The 17973-nt window shown below is 38.3% G+C and overlaps 1 protein-coding gene across 3 annotated transcripts in view; it reads left to right on the top strand.

The window, feature by feature from the left end:
- Nucleotides 1-17973, top strand: part of WDR64 (WD repeat domain 64) — a 140414-nt gene that overhangs the window by 39724 nt on the left and 82717 nt on the right. For all 3 annotated transcript variants that reach the window (XM_042926034.1, XM_042926035.1, XM_042926036.1), the window contains one exon: nt 12083-12162. In XM_042926034.1, coding sequence (XP_042781968.1) covers nt 12083-12162 — 80 coding nt within the window. The remainder of the gene's footprint in view (nt 1-12082; nt 12163-17973) is intronic.

Below are 17973 nucleotides of genomic sequence, written 5' to 3'. Positions count from 1 at the left end.
ATCTTGGCTGTGATGTTTTAAATCTGACACCAAAAGCAAAAGCAACAAAGGCAAAAGTAAACAAGTGAGACTATATCAACCTAAAAAGCTTCTGTGCAGCAAGGAAGCCCTAAGAAAAATGAAAAACAACCTACTGAGTGGAAGAAAATATTTGCAAATCATATAACTGATAAGGGGCTAATATCTAAATATTATAAATATTTATACTTATATAAAAATATTTAATTTAATTTATTTATATAATTTATTTACATATTATATATTTATATATGTTTTATATATAAAGAACTCATACAACTCAAGAACAAAAAACAATCCAATTTAAAAATAGGCAGAAGATCTGAATAGAAATTTTTTTTCAAAGGAGACATACAGATGACCAACAGGTACATGAAGAGGTGCTCCACATTACTAGTCATCAGAGAAATGCATATCAAAACCACAATGAGATATCACCTCACACCTGTTGGGATGGCTAAAGTCAAAATTATAAGAAACACCAAATGTTCGTGAAGATGTAGGGAAAAGGGAACCTTGGTGCATTATTGGTAGGAATGTAAATTGGTGCGGTCACTATGAAAAACAATACAGAAGTTCCTCAAAAAATTAAAAATAGAACTACCATACGATGCAGTAATTCCACTTCTGGGTATTTATCCAAAGAATACAAAACGCTAATTCAAAAAGATAATATGCACCACCATGTTTCTTATAGCATTATTTACAGTAACCAAAATATGGAAACAAAGTAACGGTCCATCGATGGATAAATGGATATGAAAATTGGTACATAAATACAATAGAATATTATTCAGCCATAAAAAGAATGAAACCTTGCCATTTGTGACAATATGGATGAACCTGGAGAGTTATACTAAGTGAAATAAGCCAGAAAGAGGAAGACAAATACTGGATGGTATCACTTACATGTGGGATCCCCCCCAAAAGTCAAACTCACAAAAACAAAGAGTAGAAAAGTGGTTGCCAGGGGCTGGGTTGTGGGAAATAGGGAAAAGTTAGAAAAATGTATAAACTTGCAGTTACAAATGAATAAGATCTGAGGATGTATTGGCGACTATCATTAATAACACTATATTGTATAACTGAAATTTGCTGAAAGTAGGACTTAAATGTTCTAGAAAGAAAAAAAAAAGGAAGGAAGGAAGGAAAGAAGGAAAGAAGGAAGGGAGAAAAGAAAGAGGAAGGAAGAGGAGAAGAAAAGAGAATGGAAGGGAATAGAAGGGAAGGGAAGGGAGAGAAGGGAAGAGAAGAGATGAGAGAAGGAAGGAAAGAAAGAAAACAAAGAAAAATACTCAAAGTGATGGTTATGTTAGTTAACTGGATGGGGAGGAATCCTTTCACAATGTATATACATATCAGATAAAAAAAAAAAAAACCTGAAAAGATAAAAACAAAACAAAAGACTAAGGGTCAAAACTTAAAACAATAAAAATCTCTTCTTGATAATTTAATTCCCTTCTTTAAAACTCATTGTAATCATTTTTTATGAATTTCAGCTCTTCTATGTAAAGAACAAGAGATTGAGTCTTACCTATAGGACTTGGGCTTTCCCCCTTTTACATTAGGGTTAAACTAAAATACATACTAGAAAAAATAATGAATAGTGTTTCCCTAACAAAACACAAATGGTAACTTCCAGGCCCTTCCTATTGAGTTTTTTAACGAAATTCACAAAAAGTGAGAGAAAAAGATAGCCTCTACACATACAGGGCTAGAATTTTAATTTAAGAAACAGACTAACAAAATTAGAAATGTTATGGAAGAAGAGAATATCACATCTCTGAAATGACTGACTACCCTCCATTTTCTTGAAAGTTGTAATCTTCATGAAAGAAACATATTTTCCCATCATCCAGAAAAAGATAAAAAATATTTACCTTGACGTATAATATATTGCACTGAGAAATGAATTAAAAACTTTTCACAGAACATTAAAAATAGTTTCATTTCTTAACACCAGATCTGATTCCATAAATATCATTTCTATGGCATAATTAATTTTCACTTAGTTTCTGTAACATAATTAACTACTAGTGATTACACTCTGACGTTTTAAGGGAGTGCATTTCTGAAACATTTAATTAAGAATAGATGCAACTTAATTTCTAATTGATTTTGTATTGTGTTGGCAATTCATGATACATTTATAACCATAAAGAAGCATTTGTGAAAGCACATGAAATATAATATGCCCTGTATCCTTATAGTACATGTATATTCTACTTCAACATCCAGAGAAAGGATTTTCATTTCCAAGATACACAAATCTACACACATGATTTTACCCACACAAATATTTCTAGTACATTCACCAGGGTAATTCTAACCATCAATATGGCGACCAGAAAGCTATACAGGCCATGTAGTTCAGCCTTGAATCCAGAAGTGTATCAGTAATTCAACAAATATTTACTAAGTCACTATGTGGTAAGCACTGTGGACAATACAAATATGCTTAAGTCGTGATCCCTGCCTTTAAATGCTTAAAATCTAGGTAAGATGACAAGAAATACATAAAATCAGTGCCATGCTGGAGTCAGCTCATATCAGTTTATGAGAGCTGATTGCTAAGATTTCAGGAATTTGGCAAATTTCTTAAACACTGCCATCATTTAAAATTTATATAAGCTCAGAATTTCAGTATATTAAAACCAAAAGCAATAAATACTCCAAGCTCATCACTTTTTATTTTACTACATTTTACTATTATGTATATCCTCAAGGATTTTATGTCCTTAAGAACATGGGAATACTATATAATGGTGTGTAACTGTGTATCTTTTCCAGACTCCAAGTTCAGAGACGGCACATTACTCATTTGAAATTGACCACCATAGGAATATTTATACAATGAAAAACAGCAAATGTTATAAACAAATGCCCTCCCCCACCTCCACTTCCCTGGCCCCTGCTGAATATTAAACATTTACCAGCACACAACTGCATAGGATAATTCACATTGCAAAGCAAAGCATGTTAATTTCAGTTGAATGGTTTATGATTATGGGCATAATAGGAGCTTAGAAAAGAGAGTGATAAATGATAGCCCTCTAGGAAGCCTATTGGAGATAAGAACAAGCCTTATATAGGGGATGATGAAAATAAATTTAGCAGAGATTCTATTAAACAAGAAAGGTCATAGCAGCTAACAATAAGCATGCCAAGTCCATTTTTGGATGAATTAGGTGGCTTATTTCTTCTTAAAGAATATCTTTACATTGATGTGTTTAGTTGGGTATTGTCAATCTCACATTACAAAGTAGAAACCCAGGGCACCTGGGTGGCTCAGTCTGTTGATCAGGGGCCAACTCCTGATTCTGACTCAGGTCATGATCCCAGGGTCATGGGATCGAGTCCTGGATTGGTTCCATGTTGAGTGTAGAGGTGTGCTCTCTATCTCTCTTAAAAGAAATTAAAACAAAATGGAAATCAAAAAATTAGGCTGAATAATATTGACAAGCACCTAGAAGTTTTGTCTTCAGAATCCCCGGTATCCCTCTCTCTGGCCTCTCTGTCTTACACCGTTGGCTCTTAAAAGATGTGACTCTCTCTGCGCCTTCTCAATGACCTCACTGAGGCCTCTAATCCTTCATCTCCAAATTTTGTCAGTTCTCTCCTTGACTTTCTTGTCTCCCTCCTAACCTGGACCCCAGGTAAGTCATCTGAGCTCATGTATCACCAGCATTCTCTGCCCTGCACCTCATCTACCATGCACCCCATCTGTCAAGCACCAATCAGAATCCCAACCCTACTGCTCCATAGAGTCCTTATTTCACCCTCTCTGTTTACCTCAGACTATCCCCACCTCCATTGATGTTGGCCCTTCATGACCACAAAACCCTAAGGTCTTTGGAGTAATTCCCAACATCCCACATCATTTGGAATTTTCTATATCCACACCTATCCTTGATCTTTCTTTTTTGTTGAAATAGAAAAGCCTCCATTGGTGGCCTTGCTTTTTTTTTTTTTTTTTTTAGCTTGCTAATCTGTTTCTCCTAGTCTCTCATTTCCACCTACAATACTTAAGTCTCTTCTGATGTAAGTGATGCTTTTCTTGACCTATAACCTCCTTTGAGCTTTCATACTACACTTTCCCTGGAAAAAGTACTCCACACTCACCATTTCCACTACCTCCACATTATTTGTTCCCTCCATAACCTTCTCTCATGCAGTGTCTCCCCTTCTACTCTGTAGAAGGGACTCTCAAGTTGGCCAATGATGTCTACATTGTCAAACCAAAGGAAACTTAACATACCAGATAGCCTCAGGGCATTTGGCATTACTGATCTCACTCACCCTGAAACTCTATCCTCTTAGCTTTTGGGAAGCCAGAGTTTTCTCCTGGTATCTTATTATTCTTTTTCCTATGACTCCTCTTTTTGTATTTGCTCTTAAATGGGGTGTTCTCTAGAGTTCTGTCCTTAGCTAACTTTAATTATCACTTTCTAGGAACTTCTTGGGTGATGTTCCTATTCTCTAACATACGAACGTCTATATGCTATGAAACCCAAACTATGTTGAACTTTGTACTTCGTATACCTGCTCACCATCTCCACTTGGATATTTCATAGCCCCTCAAACTCATGTTCACGACTGAACTTAAATCCTTCACCTCTTAAGCTATATATTTTACAGGGTTTTTAAAATATTTTTCTTGGTCCATCCAATTACTATGATCCATCAACTCATCATAGGCAGAAATCTGACAACCCCATATGATTCCTTCCTCTGTGCCCACAAACCACCAATCAACATATCCTTCTATGTTCTCTTATAAACACTCATTGAATCTGTCTTATCTTCTGTATCTCTATATCCCTAGGCTATCTTCAACTAGCGTCTTGCCTCAGTTTTATCCCTGCCAAGACTATTGTCCCTTAATCTTCCAGAGTATTCTGATAAAGATGATATCCAGCCATCTCGATAACTTTCACGTTTTCCATCCCCTGCCATAGCATCTCCATGGTCTAGTCTCTTCCAGCCTCTCTACCTCATCCCCTTCACTGCCTTTCACTGCCTTGTACTTAAGCTCCTGTAACTCTGAGTTCGGGGCTGCTCTCAGGGTAGGAGCATGTACATGCTGGGATTTTATACCTGTTTGGTGCCTTAAATACTCTCCCCTCTCTTCCTCTTACTTCTATTCCCTCAACCTCCATAATCCTTTTGTTTGTTTGTTTGTTTCATGGAAAAGAGGAAGGTTTTTTGTTTTTAACTTTTTTCCAATTTTATTGAGGTACAGTTGATCCCATAATCCTTCAAGGATCAGTTGATACCAACTCTAGGAAATTTTCCTGACCTTCTCCCAGAACCTCCTTTCCCAACTGATTTAGGTATCCTTTTTGTGCCTCAGTCTTTTTATTTATCTTTTAATTATGATTAAGGGTGTGCCTTCCCAAGACACTAAGTTTGTCTAGAGCTATTACTATATCTAACATTGTCTAACCAATTGTCCTATAATTTGAGCAATTTGATGAAACCAGAAGAAGCTCCAGAGTCTGAATCTTCATTTGTTCAGTAAATACTTACTGATGAGTTGCTATATTTGAGGCATTGTACTCTGTGCTGGTAATTTAAAGATGAATAAGACTAGTTCCTTGATCTTGTATCTGATGAGAGAGAAAACAAATAGATTCCCACAGAGGCTGATAAGTGTCATGATATAGATATTAGAGAGGTGTATGGGAGCAGAAAAGAGTTCTTAGAGCATCCTACATAGGATTTTGAAGGGAGAAAAATTGGGGAAGTCTTCCTGAAGAAGGGCTCATGCATGCTGAGTTTTGAAGACCTGATAACAATTAGCCAGGCAAAGCTATTGCATTGAGAGTGGATAAATAGCCCCATTAAAGAAATGACATTTACAAAGGTGTGGAAGTGAAAAAGAAAATGGCAAGTTCTAGAAACTGTAAGTGGATCAATATTATTGGAGCACAGAGAGGGAGAAGTGTTGGGAAAGATGAGGAGGGACAGGGAAAAAATGAAAAAGCCAGTATATTATGCTGAAGAGTTGGAATATTAACCTGAGAGCTATAGGAAGCTATTGAATGCTTTGGCAAGCAGAATGGTCAAAGAAGTATTTTTGACAGACCACCTTAGCAACACGATGGAGAATGGATTGGGGAAAGGCAAGTTGGAAAGGAGAGAACTGGGAATATAGGGTAATAATTCAGAAAGGAGCTGATGAGAGCTTGAACTTAACCAGTGGAAATAAAAATGGAGAGAGAAGAGATTCATGTAAAATTGATAAGAATTGGTGACCTACTGGATAAAAGAAATAAAGAGAGAAATCTAAATTTCATTTTTTTCATTTGTAACAATATTTATTGAACGACTATTATAGACCAAAAACTGTTCCAAGAATTGATATAATGGTATACAAAAAAGATCAACTCTCTCCTCTCCTGGAGCACATATCCAAGTGGGAAAGACAATCCTATAAATAATAGAAATTTAGGAAATGAAGTAAGGTTACAGGATAGAGTGACTGCAGATAGTATTTTTGATAGGATAGTCAGGAGACACTGCTCTGAGGAGCTAACATTTGAGCGAAGAACTGAATGAGGTGAAGAGCAAATCATCCAAGATCCAGAGGAAACCTTAGGGCAGTAGCAGGCTGCTGGGTTTCTGTCTGGGAGGCCCATTTGCGTGGCTAAGCTATTTATTAAGAGAGAATGTTAGCAAAGGAATAAGTTTATGAGGAAGCAAATGACTTCTAATGTCACTTCTGCCACTTATTTCTTGGCCAAGTGGTCTTGGGCATGTTACTTATCTGAACCTCAATAGCTTCATTAATGAATGGGGAAAATGGTAACTTTGTTACCTCCCAGGACTTTTGCACTGCTCAAATGAGCTGAGATGAGTGAAGGTCCCTTGAAACTGTAAAATACTGTAATAATTTAAAGGTTTATTATTTGCTTATAGATGTTCATGCTCTTTCACAAAGAATTGATTTTTAAAGAACACGTTGATTTCCATGCACTGTCAAAATCCATAATAATGACAATACTGGGAGGGAAAGAAAAGCACTAATATTTTTCCTTGGGGAACAAGTTATGATGGGGCACATATTCCCTTTTTCCAAAGCTTAGGATCTATCTATCAAGTGGTGATTCTTGTGTTAGATTTTAAACAAGATGGTAATCTTCCTGATCTCATTTAGATTGTATACCTTCTTTTTGTGAGGGAAAATATGCCCTTCAACTAGCATGATTCTAAGCCAATCTAATTTCTTTTCTCCCCCAGTGGAGTAACCTCAAGAGCAGGACTAAGTTGTTTACATTCTCCTTCACTTATTGTATTCCTTTTTATCCTGGATTCCAATCCATTTTCCCATGCATGCATGCACAGACATACACACACACACACACACATACACACGCACACACACAACACCATTCTATTGGGTTCAATGTATCTTTTTGTTTATACATTTTCTTCAAAATCTATATTTGTATGTATTTCTAATTTATGTAATGGTATTATAGGGAACTTAAATTCCTAGTCTCCACAGTGTTCCATAGATTTGGTACTTAGTAGTCATAAACAGATTGCTAGAAGATTTTATTTTCAAACTAGCCAATACTTCTGGTCTTTGCTCTGAAATCATCTATTTTGCAAGAGTCAGGAGTTTGTCTTTGAGCCCAATTCTGAGCTTCCTAGTATTTACCATAACTTCTGGAATGTGGTTGATGATACATTCAGCCTGAGGGAGTCAGGAAACTGAGATAAAAATACTCAGCCAACCTCAGCAAACGGTGATCATCGATCCATTCAGTAAGATTATGGCTGAGTTTTTCAACTATTTCCTTGGGCCACTCTCCTAAATCTAGAAGCTAAAGAGATTTCTCAAGTGATACAGTATAATAATGTTTTCCTGAACTGTCGGTGCCACTGGAGAGTCATCTCAATAGAAAGGAGAGTCAGGTCCATTTCATCCCTAGATTCAACATATTCCTATTTCTGCAATTTCCTATAATGAGTCTTAAGTTGAGCCCGATGAAACTGCAATTATCCTAATACGTAATTGGCCAGCTGTTAAAATGGGAGCTAGCACAACTCCCAAGAAGGCAGGAAAAAACTCCTCTCAAAAAAATTTCCATTTCAAACGTGATTACCATTTTGGTTATAATTTTGTATGGTAATTTCACAAATGGAGTTTTGTGCCAGCAAGAAAATGAACATCTGCAATTAATTATACCATGTAAAGCATATGGGCCTGTTGCAAGACATAAGTTGAACCTTTAACTCTTCGATAGCTTGACAACTTCCCAGAGATGAACAACTAACTATTCAGCGTTACTTTTTCTCAGTTACCCAACTCAGACGCAGGTTTTTATACTGGGAAGTGTATACTGCCTCATAATAGGGTCGCTGTGGACCCAGACAGAACTGGTTTCCATCCTAGTACCACTAGCTTTCTGAGCACTGAACACCGTGAACACAGTAACATTACCTCTTCTTAATCTGTTTCCCCATCATTAGATGGGAATGAATATACCTACCTTATAGTCTTAGGAAAATGACTAAGTTAACTCATGTAAAGTGAGTACATGGTTAGTACTCAATAAATGTAAGTTCTTTTTTTGTTCCCTTTGTAAAGATGCTGAAAAGCAGCAAAAAAATGAGTGTGAATACTAACAACAGGTGAAACTACTATAGAGCTGTCATGGTTTGGGCCTTGTGCTCCGGCATTGAGAGTAGGGGTCAGAAAACCACAAGGACCAAATCCAGTAGGCCATCTGTTTTTGTTACATCTGCAAACCAAAAATTATTTTTACATTTCCAAATTGTTGAACAAGTCAAAGGGATGACCCATTTCATGACCCAGGAAAGTTATGTGAAATTCAAATTTCTTTGCTCATGAAGTAGTATGGGAATACAGCCATGCTTACTCATTTATGTATTATTTATGGCTGTTTTCATGCCACAGTAGCAGAGTTGAGTAGTTGTGACAACAGAGACTATATGGCAAAGTCTAAAATATTTATTATTTGGCTCCTTAAAGAAAAAGTTTACCAACTCTTGATTTAGTTTTCTATCGCATCCTTACTTGTCCCTTGGGAATGGGCACAATATGGATCAGTGGCAGGTAACAATGCAGAGTGTGGGCCACTTAAAAAAATACCTTGATGTGAGTCACTCTGAAATTTCCTACTTCACATTCTCAAGGAGAAAATAAAAATACTTTCTTCCTTGCATCCTGCCTTCACTTCCACTAACTATCCTTACCTCCAAGGGAAGAAAAGATAGGAAGACACCCTACTTGCTCAATGGCCCTTCTTCATCAATCACAGGATCTCCCTGGAGTCCCTTTGTGTCTGGGCACCATCTTCCATCCAGTAAACAGCACCAGTCATGTGACACACATGCACTAAGAGTCACCCCTTTAACTTCCATGACTGACCTCTTCCCTCCCAGGCTTGGATTTGTGTAACAATAACAGGGAAGCTGAGGCGAAGGACACTATCATTCAGTCAGGGCCTTTTGAGAGTAGAGTTGGTTTTTATTTTTACTTTTTAAAGAAATTGTTAGAAAATGTTTCTCTTTCAGAAGTGCCATTGTCTCAAGAGTAGCAGGGAAAACTTCAGAGAGAACTTCCCAGAATCAATACATTTCTATTCTCTGTGATTCCGGAAAGGGGTGTTGTCTATCTGGTGTTCATATCTTAAGGATATTCAAACAAATATTTATTGGGAGTCTTCTATGCTCAAAGTGCCATGGTGGCTACATTTTCTTTTCTATGGAATGGACCATGTGGGCCTACCTTGTACATGAGACTGAGGCTGGTGCCATCTTGCTTTGGGGGGTGTTTACAGATAAGGGTTCACTGAGGCACCTTGGCCCTGTTCTTAACCTTCTGATTAAGAACAACTAGAACATTTTTGTAGGACGCTGAAAGTACTGTGAGCCTGAGGTGATGTGCTTTCCATGCCTAATGGACACACTCTTCTCTTGCCAGAGGGACACAGGACAATGGAGAAGGGTGACACCTTTCTGTGTGGTGAGCCAGTGTGAATGTCCTGTGAGACACAGTAGATATCTTAGAAGCTGTGCTAACACAAGGTAGCCCAAGAGGCTGTGCTGTTGGTACAAAGTGACACCATAAGAGACTGTGTTTGGAGACAAGGGTAGAAGAGAGTGATGTCTTTCCTGGTTTGTAACCCCATCAAGCTTAGCTCAGTCAACCAACTACAGTTACCAAGTGTGTCATTGGCAAAACTTGAATGAGTCACCCGCCAAAACTTTCTATTTCTTATCTGGGACATTTAAACATTTTCAAAATTCTAAATTCCGACTTTAGATTTCTGTTACTACATTGAGGCTTCTTTTCATGAACTTTGGGGAAAAGAAGGGAGTATTTTATGTATGGATTTGGAAATATATTCAAGATATAATATGAAGTGAAAAAGCAAGGAACAGAATGATATATGCTGCCATTTGTGCTTAAGAAAAAAGGAAAGGAAATAACACACACATCCAAGGCAAGAGGAGGTGAAGGCCAGCTGCTGTCTTTCCCCTCCCTCCCTGCTTCTGTGACTCATTAATTCCTGATCCAGGGCTCCTTCCAGGTGTCCCTCTTCACATAAACACGTCTCTTCCTTCACCCCATCTGGTCAGATGCAGTAACACCTTTCAACTATTGCTAGTATCAGAGGTCAGTATTATTATTATTATCCCATCTAATGAACAAGGAGGCATAGAACACCTGGGTGGCTCAGTTGGTTGAGCGTCTGACTCTTGATTTTGGCTCAGGTCATGATCTCATGGTTTGTGGGATTGAGCACCGTCTCCAGCTCCATACTGAGCATGGAGCCTGCTTGGGATTCTCTCTCTCTCCCTCTACTCTTCTCCCCCCCACCCCCCACTCATGCTCACTGTCTCTCTCTCTCTAAAAACAAAAACAAAAACAAACAAAACAATAAGTCAGAAGGCAGTGATGAAGCCAGGACTTAAGCCCACACATTTTCACTGAAGCCTGGGCTCTTTTAAGAACAGCACAATACTACTCACAGATACTAAATTAGCACTCAAAACTATACTAAAATTATATGATAGATGCTATATGCTACAGGGAAAATAATATGGCACCAGGAGAGACAATAACACAAAAAATACTGCTTAGTTGGTGGGGGCAAGAGGGTGGAGTTGAGGCAAGGCTTTTCTGATAAAGTAGCTTTTGAACTGATGCTCACAGAAGGATGGGTGGAGAAAGGCCGGGATCTCAAGCAAGCACATCTTTGGCCTGTGCAGAATGTCTTATGGAGGGAGTGAAGGAGCTTAGTGTGGCCAGAGGGAGGGTGGCTAGAGTAACATGGCTGGATCACAGCATGAAGGGAAAGGAGAAGGCATGGAACAAGCCTGGAAAGGTGACAGGGGCCACCCAAGGCCATGTGGACCAAGTGGGCCAGGTGAAGGAGCTTGGGTCCTCTTAGAACTTCAGGAAATCTCTGGACAGAAGTGGTGTGCTCTGATTCAGGTTTTAGGAGTCACCCTGGCTGTAACATGACAGCAGAACTTGAGGTGGGAATGTGGACAGGAGAATGGACATGGTGGAGGCTAAGAAGTTAGCAGTTTATTGTAGAAGGTCTGGTCAGAGGGAATGGAGGCTTTAACCCGGACACTGTAGTGGAAACAGGAAGCAGTGGTAATATTTCAGTATATTTTAGAGGACTTGACAGAAGGTGGCATGTGGGTGGTGGTAGAGGAGGATGTGTCCAAAGGCATTCCTGGTGTTGTGTGTACCAAATGGACTCAGTCAGCTGCCCAATAGCCTTTCTGGATTGAGAAAGGTCGGTGTCTGACAGTCCTTCCATGAGCACAAGCATAGTTCCCAGGGTGGAAGACTTGATTTCCTGCTAAGCAGAAAGAATACAAAGTGCTGTGGTAAATCACATTATGGAATGAATGGATTCTGTGGGTCAGTGAAGATGTCATCATTACTTACCATACTTCCTGATTTACAACCAGCTTAGAAATGAGTCTACTGAACATAACCTATGTATAAGTTAGAATTCGCTTTATAAAGAAAAATGTAGAAGCTTTACATCTCATTTGTGTTTCCCAGGCCTGTCAGAGAGTTCTCCATGCCAAGAGGAGCAAACACTTTTTGTTACTGTACAAAGGCAAACGTGATTGTCACTGGAGGTAAGGGGATAGTTCATATCATACAGAGATTTTCTACTTGGCAAACAGCGCTCTCCTTGATTAATATGGTGGTCTTCATAAGCCTACAGAATTTTACTCCTAGGAAAACATTTTAGAGAATTAAAAAATTTGCCTAAATCTGTCAGACTTTTTCTTTGTGCCTTCTGGATTTGATGGCACACTTAGAAAGTTCTTCCTTAGCACCAGAATATATGATATACTTTCTCCTGTATTTACTATAGTTTTTTATTGCTTTATTTATATTTTTCCTTCAGACCTTTAATCTCTCTAGAAGTTATTTCAACATGTGAGAGCATGAGTTCCTAGACTGGGTCCCCCAGGGTTTTAAAGGAGTTCTGGAGGCCCCTGAAAGCTAATGACATTTGTGTGTCTATGTGCATTTTTCTGGAAAGGTAGTTCCAAATTTTATCAAATCTTCAATGGGATACATGATCACCAAGGTCAGGGGCCAGTGTTTTAGAGTTAGGAGAAAAGAGGCCAGGGAGCAAGCCTTGAAACACACTAGTATTTAAGGGTTAAGTATGGTGTAATATAGGATACAAGGTCATCTGTGGAGAGTAAGGGAAAGATGGTATTATAAGAAGCTTGAAGGGGAAAGTGGAGAATGAAGAGGTTCCTTGAGCCTCAGACGCATCACCTATAATCCAGGGGTGCAGGAGGATGGCTTTGAGCCTGAGCTCTGGAGTCAGACGTTTTGGCTGCAAATCCTGGTTGTCTTTCCAGCAAGTTGTGTGGCCTTGGGGAGTTTATTTCATTCCTTTAAGCTTCCATCTACTGGAAAGTGAGACTGATAACTGTATCTATTCATAAGATTATATATAAGAATTCAAATTCAAATAAAGTACTTAGCACATAATAAGTGCTCAATACAAATCTACAAATAATAATACTAACAATAACAAAACCTACAAATGGTGGTGTTTAAGATTAACTGAGATAATGTATGCCTGGCACATAGTTGCTTTTCAATAAGTATTAATTCAATCCATCTATAACACATAGGCAAAGTCATTTTGGCAAACATATGGGGGTTTTATTGGAATAAAAAGAACTCAGAGGTTCCAGTTAGGAGGCTGTTCCAGAAGTCATGAGTGAAGTGGTGAGGGTCTGAATTGTAGGAGCAATGGAAAAAGAAAAGAGAGAGCCAGTCCCAAAGGCCTGGGAAAGAAACTAGTCATAAAACCTGAAGTAAGAATGGCATTGGGATTAACAAGACAGATCAACCAGCTGCAAGTGTGTAAAGTAGGAGAAACAGAAGAGCAGCAGCTGTGTTGTCACCAGAGATCAGGAAGAGGTTGCTTACATGGGAAGGAGAGCAAGCAGATCTCAAGTTTGAGCTTAAATGTCACATGTGATTAGACACCCAAGAGGATGCTCCTTTTGGTGATGGAAAAAAGGCCTAGTTGGATGTAGGGGATGTGGCGGCCCCAGGCTGCCTACATGTGTGAGAAGAAGAGCTCCTGGGGTACCTCAAGGAGATCGGAGTCACCTTAAGTAAAGATCACATAGACTTGAAAGATGTAAATGAACAAAACAGAAACTCAAACAAACATCAAGAAAATGGCTTATACTGGAGATCTGAACTTTATCAAGGGAAAGAGCAAACAAGATTTTTAAGAAGCAAGCTGTCACCAACAAACGTACCATTTGGTAAATTCTTAGAGCAAAAATATTTATTAAAAGAGCAAAACTGTTCAGTGAGTAATGCAACCAGCTCCTTCAAATTCCTTCCCCCAAAACACACACACCTTTGTTTTCCTATCAAGAGTTTCCTATCATGCCTCAGCCCTGAAGCGCAATATTGATAAGTACAGTCCACCTTTCAACAATGCAGTGGTCAGGGACACTGACCCCCTATAATAGAAAATCCCTACTTTAAGTGACTCTTAACTCCCACAAAACTTAGCTACCAACAGCCAACTGTTGACTAGAAGCCTTACAGATAACCTAAACAGCTGATTAACACATTCTTTGAATGTTTGATGTATTATACACCGTATTCTTACAATAAAGTAAGCCAGAGAAAAGAAAATGTTATTAAGAAAGTCATAAGGAAGAAAAAAATACATTTATAGTTCTATAGTGTATTTATAAAAAAAAAAAAATCCTCATATAAGTGGACCCACGCAGTTCAAACCTGTGTTGTTCAAGGGTCAACTGTGTAAAGATAGTCACACTGTCTCTGCACACCTGGGTAATCTCCCCCGAGGACATAAAGCTAAAGTTTTCTTCAAGTTTATATTTGAAGTTTATATTGAAATTTGTGCTCAGCTTTGGGCCCTTTCACAACGCTTACTTAAAACTAGTTTATGGTTTGAATATTATTAAAAAAAATATACAGTAGTCTATCGAAGAGCAAAACAAGTAAAAATAATGCACTAAAAGTTAGAAGAGCTGGGTTTAGTCATAACCTGGACACTAACCAACTGTCTGATTTTCAACAATCATGTAATCTCTCCCATTGCTCACTTTCCTTATCTGGTAAACAGAGGAAGTTGAACTACATCAATTCCAAGATTCCCTTGAGCTTAAAATACCCTGATTCTATTGTTTAAGGAAATTCCTGTTCATAGGGAGATAAATTAAAATGTTCTTTGGAAATTTTGGAACCCAGTCTGCTAATTAGGTATTACTCAATATATAGTCAGAGCTTTGTGTACTCAGAAAACTGAGGCATTAATACGCCACAGACTTCTAAATTTCAAGCAAGGACATCAAGAAAGCAAAGCATATGTATAAGGAGTCTGCAGAGTAGTATGTGGGAGTCATGGCTTGCACAGGGGGCGAGTTTCCTGATGCTTGGTGGTGATAATTCTCAAAATGAACAGGGATCCAAGTCTGTAAGCTGTACTAATTGAGGTTATCTTTTATTTTTTTTTTTAATTTATTATTTATTTTGAAAAAGACAGAGATGGTGTGAGCAGGGGAGGGGCAGAGAAAGAGGAAGAGAGAGAATCCCACACAAGGCCTCATGCTGTGAGCACAGAGCCCCAAACGGGGCTCAAACTCAGGAACTGTGAGATCATGACCTGAACCTAAACCAACAGTGAGATGCTTAACCCACTGAGCCACCCAGGTGCACTGAGGTTATCCTTTAAAGAGCCCCGCGCTGAAGTCTAGAACACATAAGAGAACAAATACTAAGATCACATGTTTTCAAAAAAAGAGGTGATGTCCTTCTTTCACAATTTCTTGATCCCCATTGCCCTTTGCTGAGCCAATGACTGTCTTGGCTTATTCCTTGTGAGGAAATGATGCTGACCACTCATCAGAAGGAGGTAGGGGTGTTCTGGGGATGAGGGCAAGAGCACAGTGGTCCTGGAACAGAGAATAGAACTATCATGGACTCTGTCCCAGCATGGCATGTCTTGAGTTTGGTGAAAATATAGTGGCCTCTATCCTACTTCAACTCAGACCCTCCTCAGGAAACCCTATAAGAAAGCAAAATGGCACAGCTGTAGTGAGCTCTGATTCCTAAATTGGATTCTTCTGAAAAGACAAACTGTCACTTCCATCTTAATCAACTCCTTTGAACAGCACTTTGGTCTCACACAAAATAATTGAAAATGTAAGAATTGACCAGGTTTCATATATTTTGTAATATTAGATATTTTAATCATTTCTGAAGGGGAAAAAACACAAACGTGTTTGGTGAAGTTCTGGAACTCAAACCACTTCAGTGTTTATGGAATACGGTATTTGACCTTCATTATAACCTCAGTGGTCATTATATTATAAGATGCCCAGCTATAGCTTTGAAATCTTATTAATTATAGGTTTTCTAGCTTTTTTACAAAACCAAAACATCTAGCAGTATGACTGACAGGCAAGTGATACTTTTCACCATGCAAAATTTATTAAATTGTCACAGTTACAGAGCTTCTATTAGTAGAAAATGCAATTCCTCAATAACTGAAAACACGTTTTCCTCAGGAGAATACTCTTGTTGATTAGTGACTCAGCCAAGCACATTGCTAAATGTACTGTATGTACCAGCTGATGACTCAAAATATACTATGAAAGCAGCTTTGCTAGGCATAGTTGAATGTGTGAAATATGCAGAGACATTTGATGAGCTTGAAAAAATAGAAGCTCTTGCAGGGAGGTAAAAAAAAGCCAAACCAGGACAAGGTATTTACAAAACAAAACAAAACAAACAAAAAAATTGCAAACTTCCTGAGCATTGTTGTAGTGACCATGAAGAATTTTTTTTTAAAGCTAATATCCATCTCTATTGGCATTTTAAGAGCTAAACTCCTACTTTGGAAGTTCCAGTGTATAAAAACAATTCTCTGCCATCCAAGATAACTTGGAGGCTCTGCATGCACTTGTTAATATTTCATTCAACAAATATTTCTTGCACAGCTTTACAGACTAGGCATTATGTGTCATAGAGATCAGGTTGTATTTTAACCTTCTAGAATTCTAAATTTAATCATACAAATAAGACATATTAATACATAACTATAATACAACATGGATCATGAGTCAACAGATTAATAATCGTAACAATAACAATACAGATTAAGCACTGTAGACATTTAGAGCTTAGTATCATGTCCCTTTCTGATCATTCTGGCTCCAAATAACCACCACACAGACCACGTAAGGATTCCATTACTATCAATAAAAACCAAACCCAACTGGAAGACTCTGGTAGCACACAATGGGCTTCTTTCATAATGCACACTGGACAAAGCTCTTCGTTTGCCACATTTCTCAAGTCATAATCTTTTATTGTATCCTTCTTCCTGTGTCATACAAGTCACAGATTTTCTTCTGAGGATAGCCCGGCTTCATCCTCCAGGAGTGGTAAAGCCCAACTACCTGTGGGCCTGAGGCTCAGGTTCTGAACATACTTGCCAATGAAAAGAGAATGCAAGCAAAATACTGCATTATAGGAATTATTCAGTATGAATCATGTAGCTGATAATCTAGAGTTTTTCTCATTACCTTTACAAATTCCTGGTTGCTCTGTACTCTCACTGTAGTAATCCCCTCCCTCCACAGCACACAATCATAAAACTTTAGAATGGGAAGGAATCTCGGGAGATCAAAATTTTGCAGATAAGGAAATTGAGGCCCCAGAAAAGAGAATGGTTTGCCTCAATTCATCATGCAACCGGTCGTCTCAGAAACCTGAGCTCAAGTCAGTTCTCTTTGCTCCCAGCCCCTTTTTGCAACCCCTGGACCACAGCAATCTGGTTGACACAGTCTCTCCCTCCCTTGCTTTTCTCTCTGCATTGAGCCAGCTCATCTCATCAAGAGTGAGGCATTTGGATCCACTGACTCACCAGCTGAAATAGGAGCTTGCTAAAGGAAAGAAAATCCTATCTTTGTATGTGGCCTTATCTAAATCACAGTGAAAAAAAAAAGGAAGAGAGAAACTAAAATAAATGAAAAAGAACAAAAGAACAAGGAATTAACCCTTTATGACCCATAATATATCATTTATAGTAGAAAATCCTACCTTCAGATTTGAAATATTTTCTATGAATGCTTACTTTACCTCCAGATCGTTCATGCTTGCCTTAGTGGTTCTACTAGATTATAAACTCTCAAGAGCAGGACATGTTTTGTATCACTGTGAATGCATTCTTCTCTCTCTCCCCCAAACATTTTATATAAAATACATTGCACACGACAGCAATTTCGAAGAAGAAGAATAGAGTCGTAGTAATAGTCCCCTCATAGTCCAGGAACTGTTCAGATTATCCATGTATGACCCCATTTAATATCACAATAAGGTTATGACAAAAGTTCCAGTCATCCCTGATATATATACAGATG

Source organism: Panthera leo, chromosome F3 (assembly GCF_018350215.1).
Source record: "Panthera leo isolate Ple1 chromosome F3, P.leo_Ple1_pat1.1, whole genome shotgun sequence".
NCBI classification, from domain to species: Eukaryota; Metazoa; Chordata; class Mammalia; order Carnivora; family Felidae; genus Panthera; species Panthera leo.
Note: the sequence above shows the minus strand (reverse complement) of the source record. Positions and strands in the feature narration are given on the sequence as shown.